The sequence below is a fragment of the Vidua chalybeata genome, chromosome 25 (assembly GCF_026979565.1).
Source record: "Vidua chalybeata isolate OUT-0048 chromosome 25, bVidCha1 merged haplotype, whole genome shotgun sequence".
NCBI classification, from domain to species: Eukaryota; Metazoa; Chordata; class Aves; order Passeriformes; family Viduidae; genus Vidua; species Vidua chalybeata.
Window position 1 is genome coordinate 2,869,061 of NC_071554.1, and position 17,525 is coordinate 2,886,585.

The 17,525-nt window shown below is 52.6% G+C and overlaps 1 protein-coding gene across 5 annotated transcripts in view; it reads left to right on the forward strand.

Moving 5' to 3' along the window:
• MAN1C1 (mannosidase alpha class 1C member 1) overlaps window positions 1-15,026 on the forward strand; it is a 54,834-nt gene extending 39,808 nt beyond the window's left edge. For all 5 annotated transcript variants that reach the window (XM_053964370.1, XM_053964369.1, XM_053964372.1 and 2 more), the window contains 8 exons: window positions 1,423-1,517; window positions 5,027-5,150; window positions 7,145-7,238; window positions 10,090-10,205; window positions 10,381-10,600; window positions 12,370-12,542; window positions 13,112-13,227; window positions 13,648-15,026. In XM_053964370.1, the coding sequence (XP_053820345.1) occupies window positions 1,423-1,517; window positions 5,027-5,150; window positions 7,145-7,238; window positions 10,090-10,205; window positions 10,381-10,600; window positions 12,370-12,542; window positions 13,112-13,227; window positions 13,648-13,768 (1,059 nt within the window). In that variant the 3' untranslated portion in view covers window positions 13,769-15,026. The remainder of the gene's footprint in view (window positions 1-1,422; window positions 1,518-5,026; window positions 5,151-7,144; window positions 7,239-10,089; window positions 10,206-10,380; window positions 10,601-12,369; window positions 12,543-13,111; window positions 13,228-13,647) is intronic.
• The last annotated feature ends 2,499 nt before the right edge of the window (window positions 15,027-17,525 follow it).

The following is a 17,525-nucleotide window of genomic DNA, read 5'->3' on the forward strand; positions in this document are numbered from 1 at the left end:
GAGCCCTGGGTGAAGCAGGAAATGCCATTTCCACTGCCCTCCCTCCTCCCCAGCCTGCCACAGCCTGGGGCACAACGCCATCATCTGTTTGATGGTGTGCCTGGCCTGGAATTCTGCAGCTGGCTGGAGGAAGGTGAGGAGATTAATCCTCTGCCCTGGGAGTCTTTGGTGAGCTGAAGCTCTGGTTCAGAGGGAGTTCTGTGAGGACTGGCACTAAATGAGAGCTCAGCTCTGGTGCTGCCCCACCACAGAGGGTGGGATGGCTCCTGCACAGTGACACCATTGATCCAGGAGCAGCTCTCTTACTTCAGCTGCATTTTAAATGTGTTCCAGGAATGACTTCCCTTGGGATTTCTCTCCAGGGAAAATTCTCAAAGACTCAGTGCCCCAACTCAGAGTCTGTCTCAGCGACAGCTTCAGCAGGTTTCAGATCAACAGAGCAAAAAGAAACCACATTAAACCATAAAAGTCCAGCAGTGACCTCTTGAAGACCCATCAGCAGCTGGGGCAGTGCCTGTCACTTACCAGTGTCACTGAAAGGCAAAACCTAGTCCCTGTCTCTCGCTTTCCCTTCTGAACCAGCTCCCTGTTTCCTTGTGAGAGTATCAAAGGTCTGCAAGCCCACAGGAGAGCTCAGGTTTCCTCAGTGCTGTATTTTTAGAGCAATGAATTCCTGCTTTCTGAGAGCCACCACCACAGGGCTAGAGGTAAAAGGCTTGTGCTTTATCTCCTAAGTCACTTAGAGGCTTCTCTTGATCAGGACTAATCTCTGCAGCAAAGATTAGTGCTGGTATCAGTCTGTCCCAAAATAATTGTGTGTGCTTGCTTTGTGCTGCAAGCCACCATAAGCTGCAATTTGAGTGGAAAGCCCAAAACTGAGGCATTACCCGTGGAAAAGGAGCAGCTTAACCATGAAACCACGAATCCTTCTTGGCCAAGAGCTGCAAGGAGGAGATGGCTCGTTGGAAATCTTGTTTTTTACAACAGGGGATGACATGAGCTGGGCAAGCCCACGTTGTAAATCTAACAGTGCTTCAGCCCAGCAGGATTTCTTCTGATCTCAGCTCAGTCACTGCAGCTCCTTGTGTTCTCTGCCATGCTGGGAATGGGAGGAATTTGGAGAGCACTCTGTGGATCAGCTCAGATCACAGGGTGCTGTTGTGAGCTGCTCTGGTCCAGGCTGAGGCTTTGGCAGGGGACTGGGTGCTGGGTTAGTGCAGATTTGAGAGGAAATTTAGAGATGCCAAAGTTCAGTGAGACTTTTGGTTCAGACTTTTTGTGCAGTGGAACCAGGGCACAGCACACCTGGAACAGGGGGTTCTGCAGCACCTCCAGTGTTTTATAACAGTGTGTTTGGAAAAGGAGATGTGGGAGAATCCTCTGTGACTCATTCCATCAAATATTTATCCTCCCTTTTAACAGGTGTTCAAGAGCAAAGCTCTGGAACTCGGAGAGAAACTTCTGCCAGCCTTCAACACCCCCACTGGAATCCCACGTGGAGTCATCAACCTGGGCAGGCAAGGCACACATCCTCAGCAGCATTTCCTTTAGTTCTGGGAGCTGGGGAAGGAGCAGCAGCAGCTCCTCAGAGCTGTCCCCTCTAGAGCAGACTCCTCCAGGTCATTTGCTCTGCCAGCTCAGACCTTGGCACAGATTGCAGGTGACTCAGGCTGAACCCAGCTGTGTTTTATTAATCTGGGGCTGTCCACAGTTTCTTCCTCTGCCTCCTGACAGGGCTCCCTGCTGCAAGAGCATTTTCCTCACTCTCATTTTCTTTGAAAGGTGATTTTGTAGTCTGCTCGTAGCTTGGATTTTTGCAGCATGCCTGGCTAGATGCATGTGAATTCATCCAGGAAAAATGGATTTAAAATTTGGAAAAACTGGGCAAGGGAGTGGATGGGACTGGCTGACAGTTTTGGTGCTGGAAAAGGGGGAGAATACAGCACACAGCCCTCAGGCAGGCTCTGTCCTTCCTTAAAGCCCAGAATTCAGGTTGGTGATGTTCTCATGGCCAGGGGAGGCAGCTGAGTTCAGTAAATCCCTGCAAAAGGTCTGGCAGCAAACAGAGCAGAGCTGGGGCTGCCCTCCTGCTCCTGGCTCTCCTGGCAGACAATTCCCTGCCAGCCAGGCAGGGATTTGGATTTGCTGGTTCTGATGCATCCAAATAAATCCAGGGGTGAGAGCTGCAGGAAATGTAGGTTAACAAAGCCTTTCATCCTCACCTCTTGCAAAACCCTCAAAATCATTATCCAGCCCTTAGCCCAAATCTCCTCCTTGGCTCTGCAAGCAAAATACTTCCAAATATTTGGCTCAGGCTGCTGTGTTGCTCAAATATCACTGTCACCCCTCAGTTGTCTGATGTGCTCCTAATCCCGGGGAAAATTGGAGCCACCAGCAGCTTTGTAATTGTCCTTTTTTACAGCACAGACATCCTGCTTCCTCTGTGGCTGATAAAGGCTCTGCATAGGCTAACCTTTCACAGAAATGCCAAACCCTCCCCTGCCCTTTGTGAAGACAATTGAAGCAGCCTCTGTCTGCCCAGCCATTTCCAAAATGTTTTGCTGTTGACCTTGAGTGAGAGCAGAGCAAATCGACAGAACACCCAGCCCATAGCCAGAGCCCCCAGGGCTGCCTGGAGCTGCTGTGGGGGCTGGAGTGCCAGCTGATTGAGGAGCAGGGGAGGAGGGAGCTGCACCCACAGCCTGAGCTGCTGCAGGAACACAGGGAACGGCCAAAGGCTGCAAACCCACAGGGGAGGGGAATTACTCAGAGTGCAAGTGGAAGCAGAGGAGGGCGAGGTGAGGCTGTGAGACCACACTGACCCAAACATCAGGGCCAGAACAAAGCCCAGAAGAGTTTTGCAACGAGAAATTCTCTCTCCAATTCTGCTTTTGCAAGGATGTGCTAATTCCAGAGAGACCTCACCGTCCCAAAAGGAGGAGGGTCCTGCAATGTGTGTGGGCCTCTGTTGGCGCAGCTTGGGGGTAGGTTAAGAAGGACGTTCCGAAATTTGAAACCAAAAAAACCCTTGGCATTGAGTCAATTCTGCACATTCATTTTTGAGGGCCCAAGCACAGCCAGCCCCCCCCAGCTCTCCCACAACCAGCTGCCTTTATCTCTTGCTGTCACCTTTTCCTCTGGGGTCCCCTCTCTGCTGATGAGCTTCCTGTGGCTGCCTGCTTTCCCCTGGCTGTGTCCCATCTCCCACAGCCTGCTTTCCATCCTGCTGCTCCAAGTGCCACGCTGGCCCTGGAATGCTCTGTGTGCTCCAGCTGCTCTGTGCTCTGCTCTGTGAGCTCTCCCTGCTCTGTGAGCTCTCCCTGTGCTGCAGCCCTGGCCCTGCTTTCCTGCACGTCTCCCTAAACCCTCTGTACCTCCACATTTTCCCTCAGCATCCTCTCCTGGCCTCTCTCCTGACCTGGCACTTCAATTAGTGCCAGGTTTTGCTGCTCTGGATCCCCATGAGGGAAGGCAATGATTTGACATTTCAGACCCACTTATCTGGGAGATAAAGGAGGTTCTGGGCATGTTCTTTTCCCCTTGGAGGCCAAGGTCCTTTAAACAGTAGCTTCCTCTGAGCTGCCACAGAGCAGAGAGCTGTGAAGGCCCAGTTTGTAAGGCTGACACAGGTTTTCCTGCAGGGGGTCACTGCAGGCTGCTCTCTCAGCCAGGGACACAGGGCAGACGGGCTCTGCTTCCTCTTCCCCTCCCAGCAGCTTTGCTGTGCTGTTTGACCCCAGGCTCAGGCTCCAGCAGCACATCCCGTGCTGTGGTTTTGGGGGGGTTGTGATGATTTCTGTGACCCCACAGAGCCGCTGTGACAACAAACACTTGGCAGCTGCAGCCTTGCTGAGCTGAACTGAGCTGAGCTGAGCTGGGCTGAGCTGAGCTGAGCTGAGCTGAGCCGAGCTGAGCTGAGCTGAGCTGTTTGTGAGGCTGTGTTTGTTGCAACCCCCCTCCAGTGCAGTAGATGAACGACAGGGATGGAGCCTTGGCAGGTGTGAGAGCTCTGGGGGCTGCTCAGCTGCCCCAGCAGCTACAGGCGCAGCAGATCCCTGCAGTGGGATGTGAATGCCACTCTCACCTGGCCAGGGCTGGCTGCCAGAGCCCCCTGGGGCTCCTGGGGTGCCCCTGGAGCTGCACTCGATGTCCCCAGAGCAGGGGTGACCACTGCAGCCTGTGACCATTGCCTATCCAAGGCTCTACTCGGAGGCAAACAGCCAGCTCGGGACCTGCCACGCTTTCCTCTCCATCACAGCGAGGGAAACTTCTTTTTTTTCTTTTCCTGCTCGGATGGATCATTAGTTTTAACCTCCTGTAAACAACAAACCCTTCTGCTCTCCCAGCCAAGCTTCCCGGCGCCATCTAGTGTCACCCCCACCCTTCCCTGTCCCTGGAGCTGTCCCCTCCCTGGGATTCACTGCAAGGAGATGGAAAACTGAAGCCAGGACACCTCTGAGGTGGCTCTGGGGCAGCACCCGCAGAGGCTGCTTTGGTTATACCCACCCCTACATCCTCCAGCACATTGTCCTGTCTGGAGGGCTCCAGAGAGACCCAGAGCTGTGGGGTACCACAAGGACATTTTATCCCACAGTGTCTCTGTAGGGCAGAGCGGCAGAGCTCCTCCAAAGCTGTTTTCCAGCTGAGCTGTTCAGGAGGGATTCCTCTCCCACAAAGAAATGCAGCTTGTGCAATCTGTGTGTTAGCCCAGTCCTAAAGAGCCTCTGGAAAATCACAGCTCAGTGCCACTGGAACTGCTGCTGAAAATGTGTGTGTGTCCTAAATCTGTGTGTGTGTGTATCCTAAATGTGTGTGTGTCCTAAATCTGTGTCTGTATCCTGAATCTGTGTGTGGGTATCCTGAATCTGTGTCCTAAATGTGTGTGTGTGTGTGTGCCCTTTCCATGCCCCTGCTGACACCTGGGGTGCAGCACAGGCACCTGGCAAAGGCAGGGCTGCCCTGGGGCAGGGGCACCAGGCTCTGGCTGTGTTTCCTGGAAGTGAGGGCTCCCTTTCTCTCCTTGCAGTGGCATGAGCTGGAGCTGGGGCTGGGCATCCGCTGGAAGCAGCATCCTGGCAGAATTTGGGACCCTGCACCTGGAGTTCCTGCACCTCTCCGAGCTCTCTGGCAACCCAGTGTTTGCAGAAAAGGTGAGTAACCCCCAGCCTGGGCTTTGCTGGCTTGGCCTCTTCATCTTCCTGGGGTGCTTTTCCCAGCATGGCTGAAGTTGTGTGAATTTTACCCAGAGAAGGGCACGGCCAAGATGCAGCCATCCCTCAGGAGCCTGCTTTGAGGGACACAGATTGTTCCTGGCAGAACCCAAACTGCCCCCCCAAACTTCCCCCAGGGAAATGGGGCTGCTCCAGAGTGCCACAGTGGGGTAAAAACAGACAGGATTGCAAAAAAAAACTACTCAGAAATTCTGCTTTTCCAGGATGTGTCCAGTGCAGGTCTATCAGCTGTGAAACAAGGAGGGAATTTGAAGGAGAGACAGGAAAAAAAAAAAGAGGAAAAAGAAGCTGGGAGAGCAAAGTGGAGCTAGGATGGAGTGGATGGAAAGTAGTGAGGGAAACAGGAAACTCAGGAAACTCTGTGGGAAGATTAAGAGAGGCTGGTGATGTGAAATAAAGAGACAAGGCTGAGGTTCCTGAGGACAGGAATAATGACAAAGTGCTCCCAGGGAGGGGGAGCTGAGGAGAGGCCAGGAAAAGGAGCAGTACTGTGGAGAGAAAATGTGTGAGGAATGAAGGGAGGGGAGAGATGAGGAAACACTGGGGATGCACTGCTGAAAACCAGAATTGCATCCTCACTCTGGGTTCAAACCGTGGCATTTTGAGCCAGGGTCAAACCTCTGTCCCCAGCCTAAGAGATTTTCCTCTTCTCCTCCTAAGCCCATGGAGGGAAAAGGGCAAAACCTTTCTGATGGGCTCTCCTGGGCTGGTGTGTGCACAGAAAATGGATCACAGCCACCCTGACAGCCTCAGAGAAGGAAGATGTGGGATGGTGTGGGTTCTAACAACCCAGCCTCTGGGAAATCATTGCAGGGGAGCAGATCAACTCGTGAACTCCCAGGTTGGGACTTGGGTGATTTTAGCAGGAATTAAAGCCCATCTGTGTCTTTTATTCAAACCTGTCATTAATGTGCCAAGCTCCTAAACTCCAGTAAATATTATGAAGCCTGACAACTTCCTTGGAAGCACTGGCTTAAGACTGTAGCCAGCTTTTGGCGTGCAAATTGTCTGATTTTGTAAAAGGTTTAGGGCAAATTAGCTGCTCTGCAGGTTATAATAGAATATTTATGCTGCATGGAATTTAACTGGGTCCCTTAAGGGAAAGGCCTATTGGATTTAATGGGGGTGAAACCAAGGGAGGCTTTAGAGAGTTAAGTGCTGGCTGTTCTGGGGTATTAAAGGAACTGTCTCTTGTTGAAATTAAAGGCCCCAATTCATCACATTAAGTGACCACATCGTGAATTTAAGTGCTGTGTGAGTCACTCATCCCTGCCACTCCTTTCCCTTTGGATCATGGAAAAAATCACCCCTGGCATCGCTCACATCTCCCATTTCCACCCAGATCCCCAATCACAGAAGCAGATTTGGGTTTGGAAGGGACCTCAAAGCCCAGGAAGGGACTCCTGCCGTGGGCAGGGACACCCCCCACTGTCCCAGGTGGCTCCAAGCCCTGTCCAGCCTGGCCTGGGACACTTCCAGGGATGGGGCAGCCACAACTGCCCTGTGCCAGGGCCTCTCCACCCTCACAGGGAGGAATTTCTTCCCAATATCCCATCTAACCCTGGCCTCCTTTACCTTGAGGCCATTCCCCCTTGTCCTGTCACTCCACGCCCTTGGGAAAAGTCTCTCTCCAATTCCCTGTAGCCCCTTTAGGTACTGGAAGGACAAGATCTTCCAGGATTGCTTCTGGACCATGGCAGTGAGCTGAACTGGGGCTTTGCAGGGTTTCCAGAACCATTTCTGAAATCCCACTGAGATAAAGACTGGGCTGAGCCCTAGAGCATCTCCCTCCCCGAGCTGTGTCCAGGCTGCTGGGCTGGAGCAGGCAGGGGCCAGGGCAGGGGCTGGGGAGAGAGGGAGGGGCAGCCCTGGCAGCAGAGCATAACCCCAGCCTTGTCTGTGCTCTCTCACAGGTGATGAACATCCGCAGGGTGCTCAGCAGAGTGGAGAAGCCGCAGGGCCTGTACCCCAACTTCCTGAGCCCGGTGACGGGGAGCTGGGTGCAGCGTAGGTATCCCTGCCTCCCTCCTGCCTGCAGCATGCCAGCCTTCCCTCCTTCCCCAGGCAGCAGCACCTGGCAGAGCAGCCAGGCAGGCTGTGCTACAGGAGACAAGCCAGGCTTTGCAGGGTGTTTGCAGGAGTTGTGCCCTTGCCCCCCAGACATGTGCCCAGCTGAGTGTCCCAGCTCCAGAGAGAGAAGCGAGGCCTTCCCTGCACAGGGGCTCATCCCACAGGTGCTGGAACCAGCCCAACCTGTGGGATCCTGCAGTCAGCACAGGGAGCTGCACGGGAAGCACAGTGAGATCCCCCTCCAGAGTGCTGCAGCAAGTGAGGAACCACCTGGAGAGGCAGAGGGCTTGGAGGAGCCCTGGATCCCCCTTGGATGCAGGGATGAATTCTCCTGTGCACTCCTGTTCCTGTTACCATGGCAGCTCTGCAGAGAGCCATTTGGGAAGGAAGGATGAGAGAAGAACGTTTTCTTCTCTTCTGTTGGGAACTCAGCACTGGAGCAATAATCAGGGAAGGTCTTCAAGAGAGCAGAGGAATTCTGGAGGCACCCAGGAGAAGGTGACACACAGGGAAGAGACTGTGCCCCTCCTCAGAAGTTTGCCCTGTGGTAGGAGCAGGAGGTGCCACTTCTGCAGCTGACCTGATCTCTGACCTCCATTTTCTCCTCTGTTATTGATCTGCTTGTTTTGGCTGCTGGATTTGATGTTGTCAAAGAAAAGTCTCTTTCAGAGACTGGCTTGAACCTGTCGGTGGGTGACATTTATTATCTAGGCAGGTTACTCTGACTCCTGACATTGCCTGGTGTCCCCATGCTTTGTTGCACTTTTTGCTGGGCTGGATCGCTCCAGACCTCTCCCACTGCTGCTTTTGTGGCTCTGGTGGCAGCAGGCAGGGACAGAGCTCTGGCTGTGAGCAATCCCTGACCTTCAGCTGGCAGGGCTGGTCCCAACAATGTGTCTGGGATGGTCACAGTTGTGCTATTAAACCAGAGCTGCCCTTTGGTCCTGGGAGGAAGCCCTCATCTCTTCTGCCACAAATTTAATTCTATTTTCTGTCTGCAGATTTCTCTGCATTGCCCTGAACTTGCTGATGTAGAGAGGGGCCTGGTGGTGCTTTCCAGAGCACATCAAAAGCAGCCTCTGGTTGCTGTGTGGGACAGGCAGGTGCCTGCCAAAGGCCTGGAGATTTCCAGACTCCAGACAGACTTTCACAGGCTGTCTGTGGCCGTTGCTCAGGATGTGACCTTGGGATCTGACTCCATATTCCAGGGAGGGAGAAGAGTGATCAGCCCCTTCTGCATCCCCAGTGCTGCTGGGGAGAAACAGATGAGGAGCAGAGCAGGGAGGCATCTGCAGCCTGCTCCCCGGAGAGGCCAGGCTCTCATTTTCTCTCTTGTCATTAAAGCTCTTTGCAGGAAGCTATTTTCCTTGAAATTGCTGTGATTTTCTTAAAAGGTGTATCTTTGACCTGGCTGAAAGAGCAGATCTCATCAGTGGAGAGGCTGTGTGCAGCTCTGGGAGGGCAGCTGTTACCTGTGGGAAGTGGCAGCCCAGCCCCTGCTGAAGGCAGGCATTTATCGATGCAGGCTGCCTGGGAGGCAAACGCTGCCAGGGCTGCTGCCATATGGAAAGCAATTTTGTACCAGGGCTGCAGCTTTGGTGAGTTTATGAATGGCACACTCAGGATCACAGACCTGTTCTTCAAAGGCATGCTGTGTTTGCAAATCCTCTGCCCTCTCTCGTCGCACGGAAGCCGGGTGTTTAATCTCATTGTTTTGCTTCGGATTACTCCCTGGATCACTGGGCACGGTGTGTCAGGGATGTTTGCTCTTCAGGTCAGGAAAATGATGCATGGCTGTTGGTTTGTGCTGCTGGGAGGATTCAGCATTTGGAATAAGCCTCGGGACTTTGTCTGTGTACAAGAAGAGGGGAAACAAGCAGCTCTGAACACCTGCTGCATGTGCTTAGCTGGGAAATGAGGCTGGGGCAGAGCCAGGGGTGGACACTGTAAATTAACAGGGATGCCTCAGTCCAGGGAGGGCAATTTGTCTTGCTCTCCTGAAAGTGGGAGTGCTGGACTGCTTTAAAGAGTGAGAACGCTGCTGTTCCCCCTGTGTAGAGTTTGAAGCTATAAATCCATCCAGCAGCTCCCCCCAGGCACAAACCTGCAGCTGTCAGGCCCATTTCACACTGCAATTCCTCAGCACCTCCTGTGAGGTCAGAGCAGGGGGTGCTCTGAGCAGACAGCCTCAGAAATTTCATTTCTGCAGAAGAAAATGTGCAGTGCACATTCCTGTACCTGACTTTATAATTTTAATGTGCTAGCAACCCCCAGCCTTCCCCAGGGCTCAGAGTCCCTCCATGAGCCAGGAATACAAATGGCAAAACCCAGGAGTGTGTCCACAGCCCCTTGCTGGCAGCTCTGTGGGATCCAAACACCTCTCCTTCCTTTCCTGAGGCAGGGAGACAGCTCCCAGGGGTTCCATGGAGATGGAAATCTATCAATACCCACCACTGCTTTTGGTTTATGAGGGTGGATTTATGATGATGGCTCCATAAACAGGAAGCATCTTCACGTTGCAGTATAAATAACTTGTAAAATAAGGCCTCTGAATGGTTCTGGTAAGGGATACTAATGCTCTGGAAAATGACAGAACATTTTTTCTCCTGATTGCACTTTCCACCTTTCTTCCTCTCTGAAAAGCAATGCTGCAAGCTCTCCCCAGGAAGCTGGGAAGAGGAAGGAGAGAACAAGGGCATTAAACAGGACATGATTGTTTCCCCTTTGTAAGGCAGCTGCTCGCTGTATATCACGAACCTGAAGCTCTTTCCTGCCTTTCCCACCACAGACCACGTCTCCATCGGGGGGCTCGGGGACAGCTTTTATGAATATCTCATCAAGTCTTGGCTGATGTCAGACAAGAAGGATTCTGAAGCTAAAAAGATGTACGACGATGCCTTGGAGGTGAGGAGCCAGGTGCTGCTCTGCGGTTTTTGGGGGGGACGTGGTTCATAAGAAGGTTTCAGACCTTCAGAATCAGTCCTTGGGTTTCCTTGGTACTCACTCCTGTCACTAACTAACACCAAGCAAGTTTTACTCACTGTCCACTCTCTTGAGATCCTGATTTTCATTCCTTTAGGCAATAGAAAAGCATTTGGTGAAAAAATCTGCAGGAGGCTTGACCTACATCGCCGAGTGGAGGGGTGGCATCCTGGATCACAAGATGGGCCACTTGGCCTGCTTCTCTGGGGGCATGATTGCCCTGGGGGCCGAGCACAGCACGGGGGAGAGGAGGCAGAGGCACATGGAGCTGGCAGCAGAGATCACCAGCACCTGCCACGAGTCCTACGCACGCTCAGGTGACTGGGGGCCCTGGGCTCACCCACAGCCCCGGGAGGGGGGGGAATCTGTGCCTCAGCAGCATCTGCAGCCCTGCTGTGGCTTTCCCTGGGCTTTCCTGGCATGTGTGGAAGGGACAGAAATGTGCTTTGTGCAGCAGAGGCAGCTGGGAGCTCCTGGGGCAGAGCTGGGAATGGAGCCGGGGTTGAATCCTGGCCCTGCCTCCCAGCCAGTCCCACCAGGGCTCCAGGCTGTCCTTGCACATCCCTCTGCAGGCAGGAGGGGAGGGTTAGCAGGGCTTAACTGCAGAGTGCCCCTCTGTGGAGCAGAACAGCTGAGGAGCCCAGCAGGGCACTGCTGGAGACCTGCAGCTGCTGGTGGGAACCAGGAAGATGGAGTTACTGAGCCTCTCCTCGTTCCACAAGCTCAGGACAATTTCTTTCACCCCCCAGAGCTGTGGAGAGCAGTGAGTGGAGATGAGTGAGGGACTGGCTCAGTTCTCTGCCTGCAGGAGCTGCTTTGGACACCCCTCCTTTCTTTGTAGGCATCTCTGCAGCTCCTGTGAGGCTGCAGGCAGCCAGGGCAGCTCTCCGGGACCTTGTCAGGCACAGGTCTGTCCACAACTGCATCCAAGGATTGTCCCACACCTTCCCCACACCAGCCAGCCCAGTTTGGTGCCCAGCATGTTTGCCCAACAAACTCCAAGCTAACCTGAAATGATGCTTGCAAATAACTCTCTTTCCCCCCCTGCATCACTTACAGAACTAAACCGAGGCATCTGAACTAACAGCGCTGTGGCTGTGAGTGCCTGGAGCCAACTTTCACCACCAGCACACAGAGTACAGCAGCAGGCTGCCCACGCTGCTGCAGGGAGAGGCTGTGCACAGCCCTCAGCTCCAGCCAGCACTGCCAGGGCCCCCCACACACAGCAGGGCCCAGGGAAGGTGTGTAGGGTAATTAAGAGGGAGATAATGACTCCCTGGAGCACAGCACTGGGGCAGACACACCCAGAGGAACCTTGTAGCATGAGCACAGAAATATGGAGTGGTTTGGGCTGAAAGGTGCCTTAAATTCCATCCCATCCCAGACACCTTCCACTGTCCCAGGCTGCTCCAAGCCCTGTCCAGCCTGGCCTTGGGCACTGCCAGGGATGCAGGGGCAGCCACAGCTGCTCTGGGCACCCCCATGTGTCACCAAATGACACAAGCAAAAACGACGCACCACAGCCTTGGTCACGATGAAGAGACTAATTTATTTTTTCTGACTCCAATCTTTTATAGTTCTCAAAAGATGCCAGTGGATTGGAGGGTGAACGTGCCACCTCTCCAACGACACTGGACAAACTACCTGTACATCAAATTTCTCCGCCTCTATGAAAGAATGCAAAACAATAGGTTATTTACAGAAAGTTGTGTGAGCAAGTTCTCTACAAGAATGTAAACTCAGAAGGCTTTAGAAAACTCTTGATAACCAGGGCGACACCCATGAACAAATTTTTTCCAGCAGGGAGAGGGTTGGTGTTGAAAGCAGGGATCTGAGTGCTGCATAGTGCTTGCAAGAGACTGGGATTCCTAACTACAGACCAACAGACTCCTGATGTTCTGTTTATAAAACCAGTGCACTTGGTTTTACCATCATCCTAATCCCTTCCCTCCAAAGGCACTGCTGAAGAAAAGGCTCAGCAAAGCCTTAGTTAAACACTGGCATCCTGAGCAGCCTGAAAGCACCTGGATGGTGTCCCTGCTGGTGCTGCCCTGCCAGTGAGAGCTGTGTGTGTGGTTCTCCCCAGATACCAAGCTGGGCCCCGAGGCGTTTCGCTTTGACGCGGGGAGCGAGGCCATGGCCACACGGCTCAGCGAGCGCTACTACATCCTGCGGCCCGAGGTGGTGGAGAGCTACATGTACCTCTGGAGGCTCACCCACGACCCCAAGTACAGGCACTGGGGCTGGGAGGTGGTCCAGGTAAGGCTGCAGAAGGCACAGAGCTCTGTGGGTCGCTGCGTTCCTACGAAAATCTTCACTGCGGTGAGCGGAAATTACTGAAATTGTGTTAAACGCTGAGATATGTCAGAAATGCCCAAGGCTGGGCTGTGTGGGGCTCTGGGAAGCTTGGTTTAGTGGAAGGTGACCCTGTCCCTGGCAGGGGGGTGGAACTGGGTGATTTTAAAGGTTCATTTCAACCCAAATTGTTCTCAAACCCATGAGCAATGGGGCAGGATCTCAAACCCATGAGCGGTGGGGCAGGAATACACAAAGTGCCTCAGCTCAGAGTGTTACCTCCACTGTGGATGTTTGCTTCTCCCTTGTGGAGATGGCTGCACTGCCATCAGTCAATCAGCCAGCTCGGGTGGCTGGTGTTTCCCTTGCTGTTCCATTAGAGCCAGGCTGGTTCCCAGAGGGTGGAGTAACCCCTGAGTGAGGGACAGGAAACCTGGGGTTGGATTTGTAAACTGGTTTGGAATGCAACTGCTGGTGCTGCAGGGGTTACCCCACACTGCTGGGGGTGGCTGAGGGCTCTGTTCCTCCCCCAGGCCCTGGAGAAGCACTGCAGGGTGGAAGCTGGCTTCTCTGGCATCCGAGACGTGTACAGCACCACGCCCAGCCACGACAACATGCAGCAGAGCTTCTTCCTCGCAGAGACTCTGAAGTAAGTCCAGGCTCACAGGGCCCTTCCAGAGCAGCACAGCTCCTGCAGCAGCTGCTTAACGAACCTCAGATGATCAGGGGAAGTCTTCTCTTCCAGGGGGAGGTGTCCCTGCCCAGAGCAGAGGGCTGGAACCAGAGGAGCTTTCAGGATCTTTCCAAGTCCACCCATTCTGGGGGGGAAACTGGGCAATGCTGCCAATCTTTGGGAGTTTCCTGCAGCAGAACCTCTGCTGCCCTTGGCTCCCTGGAGGCTCCTGCTCAGGGGCTGGGTTTGAAGAGCTCTGCTGTGATCCAGAGCTGGGTTAGGTGGGAAGGGTGGGGATTTTCCAGGGAGGTGGGAATGTGTCACATCCTGCTGCCTGTGCCTGCCTGGAGTCCCTGCTGAGCTCCTCTAACCCTGTGTCCCTGTCCTGTGCTGCAGGTACCTCTATCTTCTGTTCTGTGAAGATGACGTGCTGTCCCTGGAGGATTGGGTGTTCAACACCGAGGCTCATCCCCTGCCCATCAACCACACGGACTTTAAAGCAGCAGGGCAGCCCTGAGGCCCCTGCCCAGCTCCTGCTCCCCCAGCCTGGGCAGACTCTGCTTTTCCTTTCCAGTGAGGGAATTCCTGTTGTTCCTGAAATGGTATTTTGGGGCACTAGTCCAATTCCGGACAGTATTTTCTTGGGAAGATGAACCATGACTAAGCACCTTCTTTTCCTCTGTGAGGAGCTCTATTAGGCTGCTGATGAGATGTTTATTCTGGGCCATACTGTACACAGTTCATAGGCATTCCTTTATACAGAGAATTTATATGAAATCCACTGATTTTGCTTTATAGTGGCCAAAGGACTGGAAGTTTGCCATAAAATAGACCTTACACACACACATACCCTCACATCCTCCTTTCCTTTCTCCGGTTCATTTCTGCCTTTTATCTGCTCTTGGATTTATCACCTTTCCAGAGAAGAGTTCTCAGTGTTCTGGGCTTTCTGGTGCTGGGCTTTGGGGGCTCTTCAGGAGAATGAGGAAGGGGAGTTATCCTTGGTGTGGGAGAGCAGCTGGAATTCTTGGGGATGGCTGAGGAGCCAGCTGAGAGCTCAGGAGTGAAGAGAGGACAGGGAAAGGTGATGTTTTAGTGGGAAAATAAGAGGATCAGACCCTCCACAGACAGGAGCAGCTTCAGGTTGGAATTTGCAGATTTCAGGGGGGCACTTGAAGCACCCTGATCCCTGCTGGAGGGGTAACTCAGCAGGACAGAAGCAATCCAGGAGGCTCCTGGAGTGGATTGGTGATAAATTCCTCCTCCAAGGGACACAGGAGCCAACAGAGGGGCTCTGCTGAGGCCAGAACGAGATCCAAGGCTGCAGTGGCCATGGATGGTGAGTTCAGGATCCTGAGGGCAGGAGGGAGGGGGGAAAGCTCCACCCTGGGCTGCAGCAGAGCACACCTGGACCTCTCCAGAAGGACAGGTGACACAGCCCAGGTGGCTCTGCCTGAGCAGGGACTGGGACAGGGGCACCCCAGAGGTCCCCTCCAGCCTCAGCCATTCTGTGACTCTGTGGTGTCACAGCTGTAACTAAACCAAAACTTGGCTGCAAAATCCTTGCTCCTGATGTATTTTTATATACTTTTTTTCTGTGCTCTTAAAACACATTTACCACCCATCACATCTCGTTTAACTTTCCTTTATCTTTTTTTTTGTGTGTGTGTTTTTCTACTTTTATTTGGAACTAAATGTTACGAGTCACTTGTAATAATTTTACTGCTGTAATAGTCAGATCTGTGAAACAGAATAAAAGTCTTGTAAAATAAAAAGCCTGTTGGGGTTGATCCTGTAAAAGACCAGTCACTCCATGCTCGGAATGAGACAATACTGGTGGATTTATAGCATTTCATGCAGTAGAAGTTGACTTCTAGGGGAATCTAGGCAGTGTTTGACAGCAATTCCCAGCTCTCTTAAACTGCTGGATCTGGGATCAGCATTCCCTCTGATCACTGCAAAGCTCTGTGGCCCTGGGGGATGGAACATTTTTGTTCATTCTTGTGGCATCCTCGTGACAATTGGTTCATTCAGCAACTTGGGGGAAAATAAAGTTGCTTTGAGCAAATTGTGAAAACAGAAAATGTTGTTTCTAAATTCCTGCCTTTGTAATTCCCCTAGAGAAATAAGATTGTCAGATGGGGACTTAGCATTATCCCAGGGATAAAGCTGCTGCCTGCTAAGCCTGGCCTAGAGGAATGGGTATTGGTAAATAAACATCTTGGGAGTGAGCTGTGTTATCCGGGAGATTTGGGGGTCGGGAAGCTCTTGGAGCTCAAAGGATTTTGATAATGGATTAAGGGAATTTCTTAAATAAGAATGGCCTGCTCTTGGAGTGACATGGAACACTTTGCCTGGCAGAATTTAAACCCCCAAAACAAACAGTGTGGTTCTGGTTTCCTTCAGGAACAGATCCACGGTTGGTTTCCATTTCACACAAGTGAGTGGGAGCAGCCCACACCCTCCCAGAGGAAGATTCCTGCAGCTCGGTGGCCACACCACAAGCCAGGAGGTGTTTGAGCTGCCCTGAGGAGGCAGAGCTCACCCATAACTCTGCTCCCAGGAGCCCCACGCCAGGCACAGCAGAAGCTTTTGGTTGCAAGCTCAAACATTTCCAGTGGTGCCAAGGCAACTCTGCAGATTCCTCTGCCTGGGCTCCCAGAGATGCCCTGAAATCCCCAGGGATTAATCACAGGCGTCGAGCTCAGCCTGCCGTGTTTAGCAGGAGTTAGGATTTACTCCCAGGATCAGCTTTGTTCCAAGGCCTGGCCTTGATCCACACCAGGGATCTTTCTCTCCCACAGCAGTGCAGGTGATGGGAACGTTTGTCCTGCTGCTGCCTTGAAATGCTTCTGCTCCTCCCTTCCCCAAGCCTTGGCTGGATGCTCCTGCACCCTGGGAGCCCTGCCTGGGGGAGCAGGGGCTGGATCCCACCCCAGATTCCTCATGCCAGCTGGGATTTTCCCTTGGTTTCCAGACTTGGAGCAGGTGAGTAAATGGAGTTACACTGAACCAGAGGTTTGGCTGTCGATGCCCCTTGGAAAGGATCTGGGGAGATGTGTGTCCTTCAGCTGCTTTCTTGCCTTCCAGTCTCAGGTATGTGGGAATTCTGTTGTTTTTTTGGTCTTTTTTTCCTGCCTGGAGTCACCAGGCAATGCCACCAGCCTGGGTTATTTCCCATTTCCCCTGGAACATTCCACTTCTACTTCAGAAGCTGTCATTACCATCTTTAATTTTCACCATCAGAGCTTGTGGCCCTCCTTTATATCAGAAGGAATTTCCTGTAAATCAAGTTCTGATAACAGAAAGTTGCATCAATGGTGGAGGTGAAAACTCTTCCCTATCGCTTGTACAGCCACGGCTGCTGTTGCCTGGCCTGCACAGAGATAAGAGAAAACCACACAGAAAACAAATGCACCTCTTTGTGACCCACATGTCATTTTTACAGCATTATCAAATCCCCTGGGAAGGCTTTCAGCAGAATTGGTTATTGGATCCAAAAGCCTGGCAGGCAGGGTATTTTTCCAGGTGGGTTTTGATGTGATCCCTGTTTGATTGATTGAGATGCAGGAGCCCTGGCTCCCAGGGCCAGCAGGGTCCCAGCAGCTCCTCCTGAGCACATCTGGGGCTTTGGCTCTGGCTTCGTTCCCTGCAGGGATCGTGCTGGAGTCAGGAACCCTCCCCATAAAACTCCTGCTTTGTAAACGGTTTGGGTTGCATCCTCCTGAGAAGGAGAGGCCAAGGAGGAGTTGGGAATGCAAGACACAGGAACTGGCTCCTGCTCTGCAGCTGAAGGGTTTGCTTTGAAATGCCTCAAACTCCATTTCCTTTGTTGGCCGTGCATTTTCTGGGATGAACTCTCTGATTTCCATAGCTGTGGAGCTTTATCACCTCTGGTTTTCTTGTCCCTTCAAACCAGACCTGGATTCTTGTTCCTCCAAGTTTTTCACCCCTGCTGCTGCCAACCCCTCACCATTTTCCTTATTTTCAGCCCAACTTTCTCCCTTCTGACCAAGGGGAAATCTAGGATCGTTTTTCCTGCTGGGTGGAAATCTTCCCTGTTATTATTTTTAGGATTCCCTTTGATCCAGGTGTGCCTGGGTAGGCCCCACAGATGTGTGGATATTTAACATTCTTCCTGAGTGCTGTAATCCCAGGACCCAGCAGTGGACAGCCAGGCTGGGTTTGTTCTCTTTCAAGGAGCAGCAGCCACCCTGAATTATTTCACCTTTTGTCTTTCATTCTCTTTCCCATCAAATAATCCCCCCGTTTCT